The sequence below is a fragment of the Centruroides vittatus genome, unplaced genomic scaffold (assembly GCF_030686945.1).
Source record: "Centruroides vittatus isolate TY-2023 unplaced genomic scaffold, ASM3068694v2 contig_885, whole genome shotgun sequence".
Lineage (NCBI taxonomy): Eukaryota > Metazoa > Arthropoda > Arachnida > Scorpiones > Buthidae > Centruroides > Centruroides vittatus.
In genome coordinates this window covers 836231-855991 of record NW_027122577.1, presented here as the reverse complement: position 1 = coordinate 855991, position 19761 = coordinate 836231, and the positions used below count along the sequence as shown (strand labels likewise).

The window sequence follows — 19761 nt, the reverse complement described above, 5'->3', positions numbered from 1 at the left end:
TCCGACCCGACAATTGCTGCGTACCACTTGGAACAATCCATTTTCCATCCCGGTGGAGTATAAATTAGAGTTGTTTCCGACTCGTCGTCCGATGGAGAAACGAACCCTTTCCCCCCGTCGAAGAGGGCGCGACCGAGTTTAGCGGACATTTTTTTTGTTTTGTTTTTTGGCAGAGATCATCAGCGCCGTGGAGGCCAGGGCCATCAGAGATTTCGACGACCCCGCCGACTCGGAGTGCTTGGCTCTGAAGGAAGGAGACATCGTCAACGTAAGGATACTCTCGATTTCTTCCGCTCGGCAGGCGGGAGTGAAGAAGGCAGGAAATGGCGGAAGTTACGGATCGAGTGCCGGAATGCCTCCTCCATTTCTCCGTTTTACGTCCCGCCGTCGGCTATTAAAAAAAGCGGCTTATCGACGGAACGACGCGTCGGATCGGCCGATCGGGTTTCGGTCGGTCAGGTTATGCACGGTTTCGTAATTGGATCCGGTGTTTCGGGTTATGGAATTGCCGCGGGTCACGTGATATACGTTAATCGGAAGGCGCCGGTTGTCGTACTGCTTAGTTCCGGTGCAGGCAACGAGAAGATTAAGCTGGAAATTCGCTACGTTAAGTAATACGAGCGCGACCGAGTCGAACCGGTCTAACGCCGAACTCGAATTCTAATCGATAATCGCGATAACCTTAGAGTTTTATTCACGGGCGAGGATTTAAGACGGATGTCACGTGATGTAAACTGAAATTACTCGGAAGGCGCCTAACCGGATAAACTGCGCCATAATAGTCACGTGACCGAAACCCGATTGGGAAGGACGCCGCTTCACGTGGCGAAAAGGGAATAGAAAGGACGCTGGGGTTAAAGTGGATTTTCTTACTCCAGGTGCTGGAGCAGAGTTCGGACGGAAGGTGGAAGGGTATCATCTTCAACCCCAACAGGACCTCCCGCACCGGCTACTTCCCGGCTACGGCCGTCCAACTACTCAACAGGCCAGGTAAGTGTACAGCGCGGCGAACTCCCCCGGCTGGGAATGGAGCCATCCCGAGTCGGGCCAGCCAGACAGGTAAAGGTAGCGCAGAGAGGCACGGGGACTGTCCCGAGTGGCGTCCCTCCAGCCCGCCGGACACGCAGACGGACCAGGACCGCGCCCAAGGGAGGAGGAGAAGCTCGAGATGCCCAGAAAGCTGACGGGTGAGTGTGGATGTGTCTGGACTGGAAGGGTCCACTCCGGACGGCGCCGGGCTAATGACCGCTGCCATTGTCTGCCATTTCCTGTGCATCTCCCGTCTGTCCCTCCTTGTTTCCGTTCTTCGCTCGCCTAATTGCTGCTGCCGTTGCAGTGGGAGGCATGCAGAGGACGGCCACCCTCAAGTCGTCTACCATCAAGAAGGTGACGCCCCCCATCGCACCCGACCTGACCAATCGACATTCCGGTTCCAGTTTTTCCAGCGGATACGGCAGCCAGGCCACCGTCGATAGGAACTCTTGCGGCAGTCTGAGCGCCGACGACGCCTTTTCTCCCGCACCCGGTTCGCCACCCGCCGGTAAGATCTCTGCTTTTTTTGTCACCGCCCCGACCGGTCCCGCTTCTCTTTTCGGGTCACGTGACTCGAACGGCTCTTTCTTTCCAGATGACTACCCCAAGTATCCGGGCAGCTGCGCTACCCTGTCGTCCCCCAACCGGCCTCACTTCTGTTTCCCGGACGGACAGGTGAGTCGCAATTCCCCCTCCGTTGCTCCGCCCCCGCTCTTTTGACGGTTTCCTCTTTTTTCTTCCGTAGACGCAATACGCCGAAGTCATCGTCCACCCGCAGCCCGACAGCACGCCAGGCACCCCCACGCACGAGGTCCCGCATCCGTTGGGTACCTCCACTACCAGACACCACAAGTTGCACGTCACGCACGCGCTGCTGGAGGACCAGGGCATAGACGTAGGTCCTTGTCCGGGCCGAGACAGTCCGGGAGGGAGCAGCGGCAGCAGTACCAGCGGATCCAGACACAGCACTTCCAGTCTAGACAGCGGAAGGGCGTCGGGATCGGACGTCAAAGTTCCCTGCCGTCTCTCGGGTCACAGTTACGAATCGACGCCCCGCCACAGCTGTTACAGTTCCAACTCCAGTCTGGGCAGCGTGGACAGGGTCACCGAAGATGGACACACCTCTTCTTCCTCTTCCACCCCGGCCGTCAACGTGGCCGAAATGGTTCTGCACGGGATTCCGGTACGTAAACCCTCCTCCTTTCTGCTCGGACTAACCACCGCAACGCGTGGCGCGTCAATATTCCGTTCGTTTACGGAGGAATCGCTCTTAATTCGAGTTGGAGGGAGTGGACCGTCGGCGGATCTCGCCGGTCCTTCGAGTTTTCTTTCATTAATGGAAAAACGATCGGCGGGAAGTAAACGAGGCGAAATTGCGGCCGGGACGATGTTTAGAAGTGGCAAGGCGTGCCAGTCGGCGGGAAGCCAAATTTGCCTTAACGAGGAAGGTTCCCGCGGAGCGGAGAAAACCCACGTCTCGGCTGGGACGGGGATCGACGGCCGAACGGAGGAGCGGGCCCGCCGCGGGATCGGTGGAAGTGGAAGGGCGCCGCCGTCGTCCGGGTGGCCACCGACGTCACGTGACGGTATCGAACTAATAAGAAGGCGAAGCCGACCGAGGAGTATCCGAAGCTACTCCAGTAGGCGACCGGCTCGGGTCCGGACGGGCGGATACCGCGCATCTGGTTCCGGATCCGTATGGATGCGGTTAAGGTAACGTCTCGAGCGACTTATCCTCGCGGCCCGGAAAGATGCCTTTACCGGGCACGTGGGCGCCTCTCCGGATTCTCTTTTCCCGCGCGGATCCCGTCGGCGCCGGTTTCCGCTTCCGGTAGCATTTCGGACACCGCGTTTCTCTCCGGGGCTTCTTTCCGGCCCGTTTTTATCCGCGGAGGGCCGTCGACCCGGAGGTGAACGACTCGTCTACTGCCGGTTCGCACCCATCCCCCGGTCTGGCCGGGCCATCGGAATTTCTCGCCTCGACGGATCGGAACGCCCATCGACCGAGCGCGGCCCGATCCGGATTCGGAATGCTCTAAAATATATTTCTTTTGCTCTGTGTTTTTTTTTTTCTGTGGACGTGCAGGACGTGGACGTGTTGACGGCTTGGTTGACCAGTCTGCACTTCGAGGAGTACGTTCATCTGTTTTTGCAGGCCGGATACGACATGCCCACCATCTCCCGAATGACTCCCGAGGTGAGTGTCTCGACCTTGGTCGCTCTTCGGTTCCGTGGGCGGAGACGTTTTCCCTCTACCGAAAAAGTCGATGGTGGATAAACTGAGTTCCTTCGATTCCGAGACTTTTTCGGCGAATAGCCGTCGGAGTGGGCGGTTTCGCGCCCTTGTTTTTGTTCGATACGCCCGGTTCGTGGGTGGTTCGAGTCGAGTGACTTTATCCGAGTGTCGAGGAGGAAACCCTTTCGTTTCCGAAATACGCGACTTTTCTCCCGGTCGTCGCTAGTAAATACTCCGGGGGAGCCGACAGACCGGAAAGAAACGGGTTGGTTTGGCGTGTTTTACGGACGAGTGTCCACACGAACGGACGTGGCTCGCAAATTACCTTCCGAAACTTTTCGGACCGTCAGGAATCCTCCTCCGAAGCCGTTCTGTGGCGGATGAAAACTTATCGATTTACTACGGACGAATAATAATTACTTTAAAAGAATCTTATCGACTTAAAGTTAGCTTTTAAAAAAGTTCTTTACAAGTTTTCAAATTTAATTATAGAAAAAACTATTCGAGTAAGTTCGAACTCTATTGTTATTTCATTTAGGATTTTCTTTTCTCTTTCTGGCCTTCTCGCAACTTGGCTGAAAAATTGTTCGCGCTGTTTTAAGATTAGATTTTAGAATTTATTCGTGTTATAAAAGTCGAAAGTATGACATAAGTAGATAAAAAAAAAATTTTTTTCCCCTTCGCCAGTTCCCGATTTTCCGAGAATCGTAAACAAAAAACTTAACCCCTATTCGTATAGGCTGCAATTGTATATAAGAGAAATACGGCAGGTCGGCATTTTAGATAAACAGTTTTCGTCATTGGTGGCTTGGTAAAAACAACTTTTTTTTTCTTTTTTCCTCCGCTTTGACGCTTACTCGACCAATGTCTCCAACTTTAATATAACTTAACAATTTTCGGAAGTTAATAAGATAGATCCGTTGACTTTTAATTATCTTAGTCGTTTGAAATCCGCACGGATAAATAAGTTGCGAAATAAACACGTAAGTTTAAATCCTGGAACAGATGCCAAACAGAAATTGGTAGTTTAAATTTCCGTTCGGCTCTTTTCGAATCGAAATTGGGGAAGGATACATCGGACGCCATTAGAATTCTGCCCGAATCGAGAACACTGAAATTAGTCGTTTCGTGTAGGGAGAATCTGCTTCTTTGGGAACGAATAAAGGTTAATGTTACCTTAGGTAGCCAAGATGGCGGCTCGTCTCTAATTCCAGCAAGGAAACAGTGGGACGCACGTTCTAACCTAACCTATTCTAATAAATTACCATAATTATTAGCAACCAAATTATTAGAATAGGTTAGGTTAGAACGTGCGTCCCGCTGTTTCCTTGCTGGAGTCAGAGACGAGCCGCCATCTTGGCTACTTAAGGTAACATTAACCCGAATAAATTAGGTAATTTTTGAACATATTTTAGGAAAACGAATTAGATTTAAACCCTTGTTAAATAAAGATTATCCTCCTTCTCTTAGGACCTGACGGCCATTGGAATAACGAAACCTAACCATCGCCGAAAATTGAAAGCCGAAATTGCTAAGTTAAATATATCCGATGGTATTCCGGATTACAAACCGGTAACATTAGCTTCTTTTTAATTATTATTATTAATTTTTTGATATAAAAAGACAATTGCAACGGTGTAAATTTCGTTTAGGATTGTCTTCTGGAATGGTTGCAGTTACTTCAGTTGGAAGAATATTACGAAACTCTGTGTCGCCAAGGTTACGACACGGTAGACCGAGTTAACGAATTGACGTGGGAAGACCTGGAGGAAATTGGAATTCAGAAATTAGGTAAGTCTCGTCGAACCCGTCCTAATCCATAATGGATAGACGTTCCGGTAATTGTCGTCTTCTGTAGGTCACCAAAAGAAAATGGTGCTGGCCATTAAGCGCATCAGAGACATGGACAAGGATACCAGAAGACGCAATTTGGATCTGCCAGTTAAGAGTGTGGCCACTCTGCCCCGTCCCACCCTGGGTAAGAACATTTCTTAATCATAACGCGTCTTTAGAGTTTACAAGGTCGAAGAGGCTTCTTCCGCGTACTCGAGTGCCACTTGTTCGACCATCTCGCCTTTCTTAAGCTTATAAAACTGTTTGATAATTATGACCCAGAAGAGTTTGCTTTACTTTCTTACGTTATTCCACAAAGTGATATTTGTTTCGTTGTTTATTCTTCGAGGTGGTGTTTAATAAATACGCATTTGCATAAGGCAGGAGATACGATTATCGAATTCTTTTGCCAACTCAAAACTTCTGTTATATCAATACAAAATTGTAAGTAATTTCTTCTCGGGGATGCTCAAATTTCGTTATAAACAAGTCGTAAATTGTGTCAATGTTTATTTCCTCGATTTTCGAAGGGGGGGAAAGAAGAAGACGTTATAAACTAGGACACATTTTACAAGGCAATCTGCTTTGTATGCCATATTTAAATAAATTGGCGAATAAACTTTTACTTAATGTATTATAATTAATGGGAATAAACACATCGTCCCTAGACAATTTAGTAACGCGATGGTCGTTGAACCAATGCAAAAATTGCACAGATGGTCAGCATCAAATCGAAAAAGTCGAACCGCAATAATTACCGTCTCGGTTAATGACGTGACAGAAGTCGCGTTATAACGTTCTTTAGCGGTGAATGTAGATTATAGGTGCACTCGTCCGGTCGTATAGGGAATAAAGGTTCCCGAAAATTAATTAATACTTTATTTGCCCCATTTACGGAATCGTTTGTAACTTAATACGCGGAGTTTATAATTCGTAATTGAAGGTCACGCGCTTTTTTTTTCTTCTTCTATAATAAGAGTTGTAATTAGTGAGAATTATAACTTTACAAGAAAGATTAGTCCGGCAAAATCAAAGAAAATCCGTCGATGGAATTTTCTTTCCATTTAAGGAACTTTGCGGATATAATAACCTTGAAGATAACCTTAGTCATCTCTTGGGTGTAATTCAAGAGTTGCACTTAATGTGTAGCATCTTTATGAATTGTTTATCGTGTGTATTGTAAATACACAGTTCTGCCTACAAATAATCTTTCATTAAAAATATTACCCGTGCCTAAAGAAGCCAAATTGGATGTTGGTTGCTATGCCTGATCCGAAGATGTAATATTACATTATTAAACGTTATCTTTTTGTATGGAATAATGGTAGAACGGAAGGGGAGAATCAATAGATTAAAGATCCGCGTGCGATCTATAACGATAAATATCGGATTATTTCATGTATTTGATTTATTTTTGAGGGATTATTCCGATTTAATTTACATTCGTAACTTAAAAACGAAATTAAAAAAGAATTATTATTATTTCCGTTTTAATGAATAATTATCGTGGGAAATGGCTACTTCGTAAGTCGATGACGTCCCAATTAAACAAAACGTGCAAATTAACATTCTTTTGTATTACTAAAACGGGGGAAACAAAATAATAAATTTGGCCTCGTTTCTGGCGACTGCATTTTATCTTTTTAATCTTTCAGCACAAGCTGAAGTGTGTGCGTGAATCGTGTTTACCTTCCTAAATGGAATCTCCCCTTATCTGTATTTTAAGGCCCTTTTTTTTTCGTGAAATATTCAGTTATTGTTTTCACTTTGTACCCCTCTTGCTCTTTCTGTATGCAGTTTATCTCCAAATCTATTCTGTGGGGTTACAAACTTCAAATTTTCAAAATACATAATAATTGTCAGAGGTGTCAAATTTGAAGTTTGTAGCCCCCGCAGAATAGATTTGGAGATAAACTGCATATATAATACATACAGAATTTCAAAGTGATGACTCTTTAATACTTTATGTTGTAATAATCGGGAATTTTGAACCGAACTGAATTACTTATGGATTTGCATGTATGGTACCGTACAGTGTACGTGCTTTGAATTATTTTACCATAATTAAACAAAGTAGTATTTGTTGTATTTATTTTGCTGTTCATTTATCTTTCGTCGTAAGTAATTACAAGGCTTTGAATAAAAGTTGCAATAATGTATATTCCTGTTTTATCCAGCTCTGTATAATAAATATATAATAATTTAAGTTGTAACTTTCTACAGTATTAAGTTGGATTTAATAAAAGTCTGTTACTGTTTTAAAGTTGTTTACAACAGATATTGTATATTGTGTACGATCCAAAAAAAATCACTAATTAAAAGTAATTATAAATTATTTAACCAACAGAAAGAAATTAGAAATCTTTTAGAAATGTAATAGATTAAAATATATGCGTAGTAAGCATTATTTATTATTAAATATGATAGTGTTTCAGTTATCTGAAACTATATGTTCTTTAACTGGACGATCGCCTTAAACAATTGGCTTTAAATCCGTTATTATGTTTAGTATACTTATAACTATATGTTCCGTGAATTGCTCTCCAAATGTAGTTCAAAATATATTGTTTTTTGAATGCAAAACTCTAAAATGACATTCTTATTCTTACATATTTTTCTACAAATTAGCAATATGAGAAGTATACAGTTATTAAATTATAGTACATTTATGAATACCTACAAGATTTTGTATTTATTATAAGGTAGGCTTACCAGACATCCCGTTTCGACCGGGATTGTCCCGGTTTGATGATGTAGTCTCTGCGTCCCGGTCAGTTTGTCTTTTTGTCCCAGTTATTTTGTAAAATTTTAAGTGTCGAATATACAAAAAGGAAAAATAGCGAGGCCTCGGGTAAAATGGCGATTTTATTCCATTAAATAATCCCCTTTGTTACACTCACTGTTGCCAATCTAAATATTTTGTATCTAGATCAAAGTACTTTTTAATGTTATCTAGATGAATAGACTACCCAACTACACCTTAAGTTGCAGAGACAATTTTTTAAATGTAACTAGTCGGGTTCAAATTGCTAGTTGGCATTTGCGATTATTTTGTACCGTACATTAAATTAATTTAATCTCCAAAATGCCAAAAAGAAACCGTCTGTTTACTGACGATTGAAAAAAGGATTATCTGGTTTTGAAAATGATCGTATTGACGAAGTAAAATATGAACTGTGCTTTTCAGAATTTTATTTTCAGTAACTCGTGGTGAGCGTTCAAACATTAAAAATCACTTGAAATGTGCGAAACCTAAGGCAAGCTTTGTAGCAATAGAAACTTCCTCAAATACATTGTCATATTTTAAAGGTACTGATTTAAGTGACAAAGAATTTCACACTAGTGATAAATATTAATAAATTCTGAATAATAACGTATGTTCAGTTGAATTATTAAAAATTGCTTTAAACTCGTTGTTTTTTGTTAACAACTTTTTATATAGCCTTTTCAATCATAAGTACTTATCCTAGTAGGCTTTATTTTCTGTTGCGAGTATTTTCTGAAAATTATACCGGTTTGAGAAAAAAATATTATGGTAAACCTATTATGAGGTGTACAATGATAGTTTCAACATTATATTCTCCATTCAAACATTAGTTTTAATCTCAATACTTTTTTAAGCAATTTTTGCATTTATTATCATAGGCTTAATAATCAGAAATATATATAAATTTATTATTATTAAATATATAATAATAAATTTATATATTTTTATCTGATTGGCTAATTTCATGAATCATTTAATAATGATAAAATTGATATCAATGTATGAAGTTATGGGCATTATATATATTATTTAAGGAGAGCTTGGGAGTTTTTTATGATTTATAAAATATTTGTGGCATATAATTATATGATACTGTATAGGAAATATGAATAAGAATTGCCATATTTTACAGCGTATGAGATGTAACTTTTATCCAAAATAAAGACTAAAAAAATTACCCTGCATCGTATGTGTATAATTCCAATCTCTCATAGGCTAATGAATTTCCCAAATGGCCTTCAGTAGGCTACGGGTAATCTCTATCTTGTCTAACCCTCGAATAACAATGTTATTGCTTAATTAAACACATTATTATTATTATTTGCTATAACTAAGCAGCTTTTGCATGTTCTCATGCAGGCTATTTTAATTGTAAAGATTAATTTTCCCTGATATATAAGACTGCAAATTTTAATTTTACTTTTTTAACCAGAATACAGTAAAACAAAAATTTGGAAGCAGAGTGCCAAAGGTGCAGATGGTTTTTAAATACACTAAATTCTTTTTCCTAAATGTTCTGCACTGAAATGGAATGCATCTTTTATTTCGTAAAATATGGCATCTTAAATTTTTCATCTTATTTATTTTTGTTTTAGATGAAAAGTAACATTTAATTACAGTAATACTGTTTATTCATTTTATATTAAATGATTTTTTCCATTATTTTATTAATATTTAAGTTTTATTAGAAATAGCTGAATGAGATTTTTTTAGCTTTGAAGCTATTATTACAATGAGGTTCAACTGTAGAAAGGTTTCCATTTTATATCATGCTTCTTCTACTTTGAGTAAAGTCGTCACCCTCTTATAAATTCATTCATTGAAATTTTGCACATTTTAATGAATGAATTTATAAGAGGACCACTGTTTAGTGCTAAAAGTATTCTTTGAATCTTGTCATTTATCCTTCTGGTAAGAGAAGACTCATGTTTATTTCAACCATACATCTTTCTAACAGGTGCTGATCTTAAAATATGTCTGTTTGTTTTTAATAGAATGCAGTATCACTGTTATCATTAATCATTTTTTGTATTATTTTTCTTAAAAATATGATACCATTTTAAGTATCATATTTTTTAAAGAAAACTATATACAGTGATATCCAATATTCAGATATTTGTTAGCAAATTGGAATAACAACGTAATGTGTTTTATCGATAGGATGCATAAAATTTTTCTTATCGGTCCCATTTATTGTTTTCAAAAGAATCGTTTTAAGTATAAAATATGTAAAAGAAATGTGTGTGTAAATTAATATAATGTCTGTATGAAGTATTTTACATATAAAATGTAGAAATTATATAGCTACATCAGATGTATGAGTAAGATTATTATTCAATATTGTTTCAAGATATGAATTAATTATCATATTTCAACTTTTTCACTTTATATTTAGAATATAAGGAATATAAAGGAATATATATTGTAAAAATACTTAGGAAATTGAGAAACTGAATCTACTTTATCTTCTTCTATCTTCTATTTATAGATCATACATATTTATGAACACTGGACACTCCATTAACTGTTTTTTTTTTTTTTACATATAATGAAAGATTTATAAAATAATATTATTTTTAAATGTTTTTATTTAACTTTGTATCATGTCCTTAATTAATGTACTGTACTTTGTATCATGTGCTGTATCTTAGAACTCAAACTTCATCCATTTTTAATTAAGATGGAAGACTGAAACTTTGAGGACATACTTAAGTGCAAAGACAATGCATTTTAATGGTGTTTTAGGAAGGTGGCCCCATCCTAAAATCTGATAAACTTAATCAAATTTAGAATTTAATCATGTGTGTATGTAAATACATTGTAGCAATGTATAGTATGGGTGTTTTACCCCTACTATTCACACTCTTGATCTCTAAAAACATGACCAGTAAAAGTATTTTTTTAAAATTTGAATATATTAAAAATATTATAAACTTATGATCCATATATGGTATCACGAGTTTACTCATATTTTATCAATTCACTCATCAATGGTATTTTTGTAACATTTAAAATATAATATAATATACAGTAGACTTTTCTTGTAATCACAGATATTATCAATTGTTCAGTAGTATCAAAATTAACACATCCCAAAAAATTAAGTGAATGATAATTTTAATTATAAACCTTCAAGTTACACAAGTTATAATGTGTGACTTGAAGATTTATTAATGTATTCTTCTAATGTAGATTAAATAAAATTAGAATTTTCACTGATCGTATTCTTATTTAATTATGCTACTTATTGATATCAGTCATTGTTACCAATATAGGCAAGTTCCAAAGTGATTACAATAAGCAGATTGTACTGTATTTCAAATTACTAAATTCCCATACTTTTATTATTGTATGTATATATATATATACAATAATAAAAGTATGGGAATTTAGTAATTTGAGGACTAACACACTATATATATATATAGTGTGTTAGTCCTCAAGAAAATTGGGGTTTAAAATGATTAATTTTAAAACAAGATAACAAACATTTAAATCTTTTTTTTATATATTCTATGAAATCTTTCAAAACATGAACCATTTCATTTTTATAAAATATTCTTTCTCATTGGAATAAAATGGAAGAGATAACTTGTAAAATGAAAATCATTTATGTATATAAATAACATCATTGAATGTTTGAAACATTCCAATTTGGAATTTCAGAATTTTGTAGTTTGAAACGTGAGGCAAGTTTATAAAACAAACTGAAAACATTTGTTCCATAAACTCTTTTGTTAGAAAAGTGTTAATGGTTTTCATTTTACAAATTCATTGGAATATCTCATAACAAAGAAAAGTTATTTTTCATTATATTTTTTTAAAATAAAGTAAAAAATTTCTTATTATATATAAATTATCTGTTTTATTCTTTTTAAATATAAAAAAGAATAAGAATATATATTTCCATTTTCAACGTTTATATAAATATATATCTGTATATACCATATATTTACATAAGTATGATTTTCTAGTCTAGATTATATTCTTATTAAATTTACATTTGTAAATGTGAATATTTATGTATTTGCATAATGTTCATTACAAACATTTATTTAAAAGTTTAAGATGTAACTCTGATATCATATTAGAAATAATACTTTACATAAAATAACAATATGTAATAATGACATTTACATAATGACGTCTGTATTATAATAAAAGATTGACATCATATTAATGAAAATATTTTTAAACATAATTGCCATCCGACGGAATTCTACAAATGAAAATATTTTTACATCCAAGTTAGCCAAGCAAGTTCAAGTTGAAATTTGTTTTTTTTTTTTTTAACTAACTGAATTTGTAGAATATTGATTTAATATAGTACAAAAAAATTTGATTTTTTTATTTTGTTAATCAGTCTATTTATTGTATGTTATTTTGTATGAAAATATTTTAACACTGCTACTTGTATTTATTTGATAATGAACATTTAAAAAAATTTTTTCATAAAGAAATAATGGAATATCAGTGTATAATTTTACAATTATTATTATCCATTAATTTTATAAGCTAAAAATTTAATTCTCTTCATAATAATGTCTTTATAATACTAGTAACAATATAATTTTTAATTCAAAAGTCATTACATAGTATTATTTAAAAACATAAATTTATGAAAGTATTAATATATAGTATAATATTTGAAGTTTATGAAAGATGTTGACCTATTTCTACATATTTAATTAGTTTAAATTAACTTCACTTATATAAATCACCCCAATAATTTTATAAATTTTCTATTGATTCATAAAGCTGAATTGAACAAAATTTATACATGGTACAGTATAGTAATTTTTTAAAGTATGATCTTGCTGTGACCTTCACATAGCTTATTAAGTTACTTCAAATATGACACATTCATTTTCTCTCCTTATGTCAGAACTGAAGGATTAAATGATTGTGTGATGATATTTTTTTATATAATGATTTGTTATAATTTTATTGCTAATGATAATAAACACATTTCATTTTTATTTAATGATTAATACATATTCTGGAATTCAACAAAGAAAAACATTTATGATATTAATTAAACATGTGATGACGTAAATAACAAGCTATACAAATTATTGAATAAGAACAATGGCCAAAATTTTAGTGTTTATTTTTCTTTACAATTATGATAAATATTATTATGATATTTTGTAAATATATTACTTCTATATACCATAATCTAACAAGTTTTATCTATACAACTGTGCAATTAATAAAAAATTTATTTAGGAACTGTTAAGTTCCTAAATATTTTTGTTATAATTGATAATACAAACAGAATTTTCTTTAAATTATGAGTCTCGGTTTCAATTAATTCACATACTTTTTTAGCCGAATTATTTCTGTATTTCAAAAGAGAAATGTTTGTCATACATTTTTTTATACAGAACTATTTTAATTTTCATTGTAAAGAAAAATTATTTAAAAGCAAGGACAAAATATATATTTAAAAACGTAAAAAATATACAACATTGAAGACTTATACAAAAAGAAAAACTTTCAGATTCTTAAGTGTCCTTTCACAATCACTGGAATATAATATTTTAATTTCGTTTTCATATACCATTATGCTACACACACACACACATATATATATATATATATTAATCGTAATAATAATAGCGACAACAGAAGACACTTCTATTATAAAATAAATTATATTTATTTTGAGTGAAAAAGAAACATAAAATTGAAAAGAATTTGAACTTTATTTTCATTATTATATATTTATGATTTTTTATAAGGAGTTTTATTTTAAATTTTTTTATATGACATTTTATTTATAAAATTTATTTTTGATGTTTTAAGAAATGCTTACAACAACAAAATACTTTAAAATATTTATGTTGTCATGTAATAATTGTATATAAATTACTGTTGCATTCATTTTGCTATCTTTATTGTTATATTTTATATCTGTCAACTTAACAACAATATTTTACTATTCTCAGCTAAAATGTACTATGTATTTTTATAGAATTCTATATAATTTTGAAATAAAATATTAAATTCGGTACGTGTGAGAAATGATTGTTTTCGAGAAAAAGTTAAGTTTTTAAAAAACATAAGATAGATTCAAACTTCAAATTCATCTGTTAGTACAGCATAATCATATAATTATTTATGTGAAATTCACAGGGAATTTTTTAATCATTTTTATACAATGATATGCGGACCGTTTGATAGTGTAAAATCAAGTAGCAGTAAGTATTTAAAATAAAAATTATTTTTAATTGAAGCAGTGTTAGCAAAACCTCTTTTATGTAGCTTACAAAATTCTATTTGATCTCAAAATTTGATTGATCGATTTCTATTAAACTTAGCCATTTTCCATTAATTGCAATGATGAATCCAAAAATTTAATAAAATATTGGGGTCTACGACTTTGTTTTCAATATACAGTGGAGTCAAAGTGACATCATCCGTGCTTCCTGACATGACTAAGTGCACATAATGGAATTTGGGGATCAAAAATAAAAACAGCATTGTGTGCGCTTAACAGAAAATAGGCATAAAACCTAACAAAACACAAGACCGAAGCAATTGTTGTCGATTGCTTTGTTCTTGGATCATCTCTCCATGTTGGTAAGTGCAACATTCATCTGTCCACAACTGTCAAGTGCAAGGATTGCCTCTTCTGAACCAGTGTAAGGATTGCTTCTTTCTTTCCAGCTCGCCTCAATTTTATTGCAATATGACAGTCACATGATGTCCTAGTAAAATTTTATAAAAATCTTAAAAGAAATAAAAGAACAGTTATAAATTTCTTTAGAAACATTGTTTTTATATCGTCGTATTAATCAGATTAATAAGTATAGTATATACACATATAATACAACAGTATTATGTAAACAGAGTTGTTGTTGTTTTTATTTGTCAAGATATTTTTATTATTGTATTGATTATTACAAATTTGGTCAAATTTGGTGTTCAGTAATGGAAATTTAACACACATTATTCTTTTAATAAAAACCTTTCTTTTTATTTAAAATTATGATATATTGTCATTTATATAATTGTAAATAATTATATAAATCACAATGTTGTATGGAGAAAATAGGATTGATTATATTTTTAAGATTAAATAACAGTTCATAGGCAAAATATAGATGAAAGAAATTTTTGAAATAATTGACATTTAATAATAATGAATTGAAAGACTCGATTTAAATTTTAAAATTAATATATAATAGTCTTTTATGGCAATGAGAAAAATGTTTGTTTCGACAATTTGTTTGACGTGATGTTATTTTTTTCAATGCATTTTGTATTTGCTCTATAAATTTCCAAAGAAACATCATTAGTATTAGTGCAAAAGTTTAAAGTAATTGAATAAAGGAAGCTTTAAGTATTATTAATATAAAACTGATTGACTATTTTTCATGTTTTATTTTTTGAAAATTATATGCAAAACAATGATGTGCATTGCATGTGCTTATAACATGGTTTTATGGGAGTTTTTATTGAATTGTCAAATACAGTGTAAAAAACAGTTCTGCATTTATCTCAGTAATAATACTAAATTTAAAATAGAAATAAATTTTAAAAGTGTATTTGAAAATTTGTCTCTTTGAATATTCAAATATATTTTATTAAAATGGTACATTGAGCTTTTAATTCCAATATTGGTTTTGGAGTTAGAGCATTTTTATAATTAAAGCTCAATAACTAAAGATTGCTAAAACTATTTATTATAATGTTAGAGTTATTAAATTATTATTTTAATCTTGCATGAAATTTGAAAAATCTATACTTCCTTATTTGTACTGAATTATTTTTGATAATTTATTTTTAAAAATCAATAGAAATTATAAAATATGCTTAATAAGTGATTATATTAATGAATATGAAATGTTTTTTAGATAAATTTATACAATGCATTATTAATAAAATTATTAAAATATATTTTTTCAGTGAATCAATGCCCTCTTCCAAATTTCCACTTTCAAGGCCAAGAAGTTGCCATAACCACCTTGCGTGCCAAAAGTTCTCCTTCCATAGAAACTGGTAGTATTCCTGAAATGAAAACATTTCAACAATCCCCTCCAAAAGAAGATTGTTTTGCCAAATATATGACTGGTGAACTGCCATCTCCTTTGTGTACACATGTGATAAATCAACAAGTAAATAAAGTTTATTTTAATCTTAAATAATTTAAAGTAAAAATCAAAATAAATACTTAAATTATTAAAAATCTACTTATGATGTAACAATGTTTTTAATATGTTTATGATCTGTTTTAGGTCCAGTCATCCGGTCGTGGCCGTTCACTTGAAAGTTTAGATATGGATGATTCCATTTCTACAGTTATGGCTCATCCCTATTCAAATAATACAGACAGTTGGTATGATACAATTAATTCTTGGAGGCAGTGTGGTTACGATACTGATAGCGAATTTGGCATGCATTCTACTGGCAATTACCAATTGTATGAAACTGATGGTACTGCATCTCTGCATCGGCCCAGAGGATTAGTGAAACCTAGACCTGTCGCAAAAATTATTGCAAAATCTCGCTCTGTTGATGTGGAAGTGGAATCTCCACCGGAAATATTTACAGAAACAGAGAGTTTTAAATCTATTAATTCTGATAACAGTTGGTTGACAGGTTCTCCTCAACATACATCTCTAGTATCGTCTGTTATTAATAATTCGGTCGATCCATACGGATCTTTAAGAGGAAAGAAAATTCCGCCGCCGCCACCTCCCAAACGAACAAATTCCATTAAAAGTAATGATGATTCTTGTTTAGAAAGAAGCTTAGAAGAAATGAAAGATGAAGCTTTTGCCACTTGTGTTAAAGGATTGGCTTCACATTTTAGCATGACAACTAATGATTTTTCACCTCCGTCGGGTGACAGAGATAGACCTTCGTCGCCAATTGATTCCGAAGATTTTCCTCCTCCACCATCACCTCTTCCTTCTATCATTTCAGAATTGGCTGCAAATGACGATCGTATTGGTGCCAAAGACGACGTGCAATTGCGGGAACTCCACGCCAACTTCCGCCAACGTAGAAAAGACTCTGCCGACTCAAATATTTCCACTTCAAGTACAGAATCTAATTCATTACCTTTTGCCAATGAGAACGTTGGTACTATAAAGCAAAGAGCAGCTAAAGCCCATCCTGCACTGATGATGGAAGAAGCAGTATCTACTGCAGCTTTGCATGTTCAAGGTAAAATTATTAAACTTCCTTTTATTCATTAGAAATTTCAGTATAAATTAAATAAAATAAAATTACTTGGATATAAATTTTTTTGCTGACAAAATCCATACATATGTAATATGGAAAAATACTTATTAATATATTATTATTATGTTATTTGAGATTTCATAATGATTAGAATAATAATGTTATTATTCTAATTAGGCTCTGTTATGAAATCTCAAAAGTGCTATTTTATTTTGCAATTGCCAAAGCTGACAGTAGCCATAGAATTAATCAGAAATGTTAATTTTTTCAATGAATTTCTGCTGGCTAAAGATATATGTCTTAAAAAGTACAAAACTAATTTAGAATAAGTTTTCGAAAAACAATGATAACAAAATTATTATAAAGCGTAAAATTTTTAAAAGTGATTGATTAGTAATAGCTAATAGGAAAATTATTTTGCTTGTAAGGCATTTAAGATTATTAAGAATGTCAAATTATTGGTTAAGTTTATAAGCCTGAAAAAATAATTACTAACTGGCAGCAAATTAAATGCTGACTGACATAAGCATATAAATTTACCAGTAATTTGATATTTTTCAAAATAATTCTTCAACGTAATGAAAAGTTAAATCTCCACCAACCTCGAAATTAGTCCAGCAGTCATAAAAATTATCACTTTTCTAACATTTTTGACCTAAGGTCTTCATCAGGAAATTAGAACATAATGGAATGTTTGTTGAATCTTTGAACAGGAAAATTTAATTTTATATTGAATACAATTTAAATCAGCTGTCATTCACATACCTCATAATGTATGGATAGGCAGTTCAGAAGATATTGTCAAAACATGCTTGCTATGCTTTTGATGCCCTTTCTTCTTTGATGTCGATATTGATTTTTTTAATATTTTTTTATTGATGTTTTCAACATGGAGGATTGTTGAAAAAGTGGGGAACATATTATAATGAGAGATGGAAGTTCTTGAAATTTTCAAGAGCAGGAAATTGCCCTTTCTTCTTTATTAATGCAATCTCAAAAGCATGGCAGGCATGTTTTGACAATATCTTCTGAACTGCCTATCCATACGTTATGAAGTATTTGCATGACAGCTGATTTAAACTGTATTAAATACAAAATTAAATGTTCTTGTTCAAAGATTCAACAAACATTTCGTTATGTTCTAATTTCCTGATGAAGACCTTTGGAGTAGATCGAAAATGTTAGAAAGATGATAATTTTGACGACTGCTGGACTAATTTCGAGGTTGGTGGAGATATTACTTGTAACAGATGAATGATATGAAAAATATTATAATTGATCTTTTAAATACAGTGCAATTTCACTAATCTGAACTAATTAATTTATAGAGTTGTTTAGATTAATAAAGAGTTCAGTTTAGTGGTGTTACATATGAAGAAAAGGAAATTAGAATGATTATATATATACACACAGTGTATATCTGTGATTTCTTTGATTTTGGTTGGAACATTTAATGACAGAACAATATAATAGGTATTAACTGGGTGTTTACATATTCAGATTATTTAATGAACTATTCATAATGCTCTCATTCTAAACTTTTATCCTAAATACAAAAGCCAGACAGGTTTCATTGCATTGTTTTTTTAAATTAATTAATAGAATCTTTAAAACAAATTAATTTTTCTACTCTTTTTTTTAATCACAAATGAACAGAAATCATTTATTGGAAAAACGTGTCATAGTGTCGTAGAACAGGCTATACTGTAAAACAGTGTATAGCCTGTTCTATGACACGATAATCTTATTCTCATATTCTCTCTTATGATCTATTCAGTTGGTTTAAAATTTAAAATTTTTAAATATCTAATTTTATTCTTCACAAGACTGGCAAAGATTAAGCAAAAAAAAAATTATTTCAAAAAATAAAATGTTTAACATCCTAATTTATATTTTAATTAATTAACATTCAACAAGAGAAACTTATTTAGCTTAGGATAACAATTCAAATCAAAGAAAATGTTTAAGTAATTAATGTCTGTATAAATAATTTTATTCATTAATTTATTGATTCTAGTGAAACTTGTTTGTAAATATTTGTCAAATGCAACTCTAAATATGTGAGTTAAGATTCTGTTCAAATAAGTAATTGAACATTATTAAATCCCTCATTATTAAAAAGATTACTTATTGAACAGTCTAGCTAAAACTTAAATACTTGATCATATTTCTGTCTATAAATATGCATTTCAAAAAATGGCTGACTGATAATTTGACTTGAATATATTTTTGTTCTAATCCATGTATTTTTTGCTATATTAACTTAAAATTTTTTTTATTTACTACGTTTTCTCTTAGCTTCTCTTTGAAAACAATTAGCTAGAAAACTTATATTCAATAATTCATTGAATGAATTTGTATTAAATATTAGCAACAGCTATATATATATTAGCTATATATTTTGCTAAAATTGATTAACAATTGTTTAAAAAAATAGAGATTTGAATATTTTTGTTTCAGTTATTTTTATCATAATTTTTGCCACATAAATTGTGCCTTTGATATATCATATGATTTATTAAGCTGTTAATCAGTTTTAGGATAATTTAGTTATTTTAATATACTCACTGACAAAGTTATGCACCAGGAAGGAAGCATTAGAATAAAACGAAACTTTATTAGTATGAAAATGATGGTAAGAAATGATTACAATATTGTAACAAAGAGCAGTTTCTTGTAGAACAACAGTGCAGTGTGA

At 33.2% G+C, this 19761-nt stretch overlaps 1 protein-coding gene across 1 annotated transcript in view; it reads left to right on the top strand.

Moving 5' to 3' along the window:
• LOC136983759 (caskin-2-like) overlaps positions 1–19761 on the top strand; it is an 88020-nt gene that overhangs the window by 50312 nt on the left and 17947 nt on the right. Inside the window, exons 9-19 of the mRNA XM_067280602.1 lie at positions 174–268; positions 879–990; positions 1337–1540; positions 1628–1707; positions 1778–2215; positions 3119–3229; positions 4739–4840; positions 4921–5059; positions 5127–5246; positions 15783–15991; positions 16112–17045. Of these exons, the coding sequence (XP_067136703.1) occupies positions 174–268; positions 879–990; positions 1337–1540; positions 1628–1707; positions 1778–2215; positions 3119–3229; positions 4739–4840; positions 4921–5059; positions 5127–5246; positions 15783–15991; positions 16112–17045 (2544 nt within the window). The remainder of the gene's footprint in view (positions 1–173; positions 269–878; positions 991–1336; positions 1541–1627; positions 1708–1777; positions 2216–3118; positions 3230–4738; positions 4841–4920; positions 5060–5126; positions 5247–15782; positions 15992–16111; positions 17046–19761) is intronic.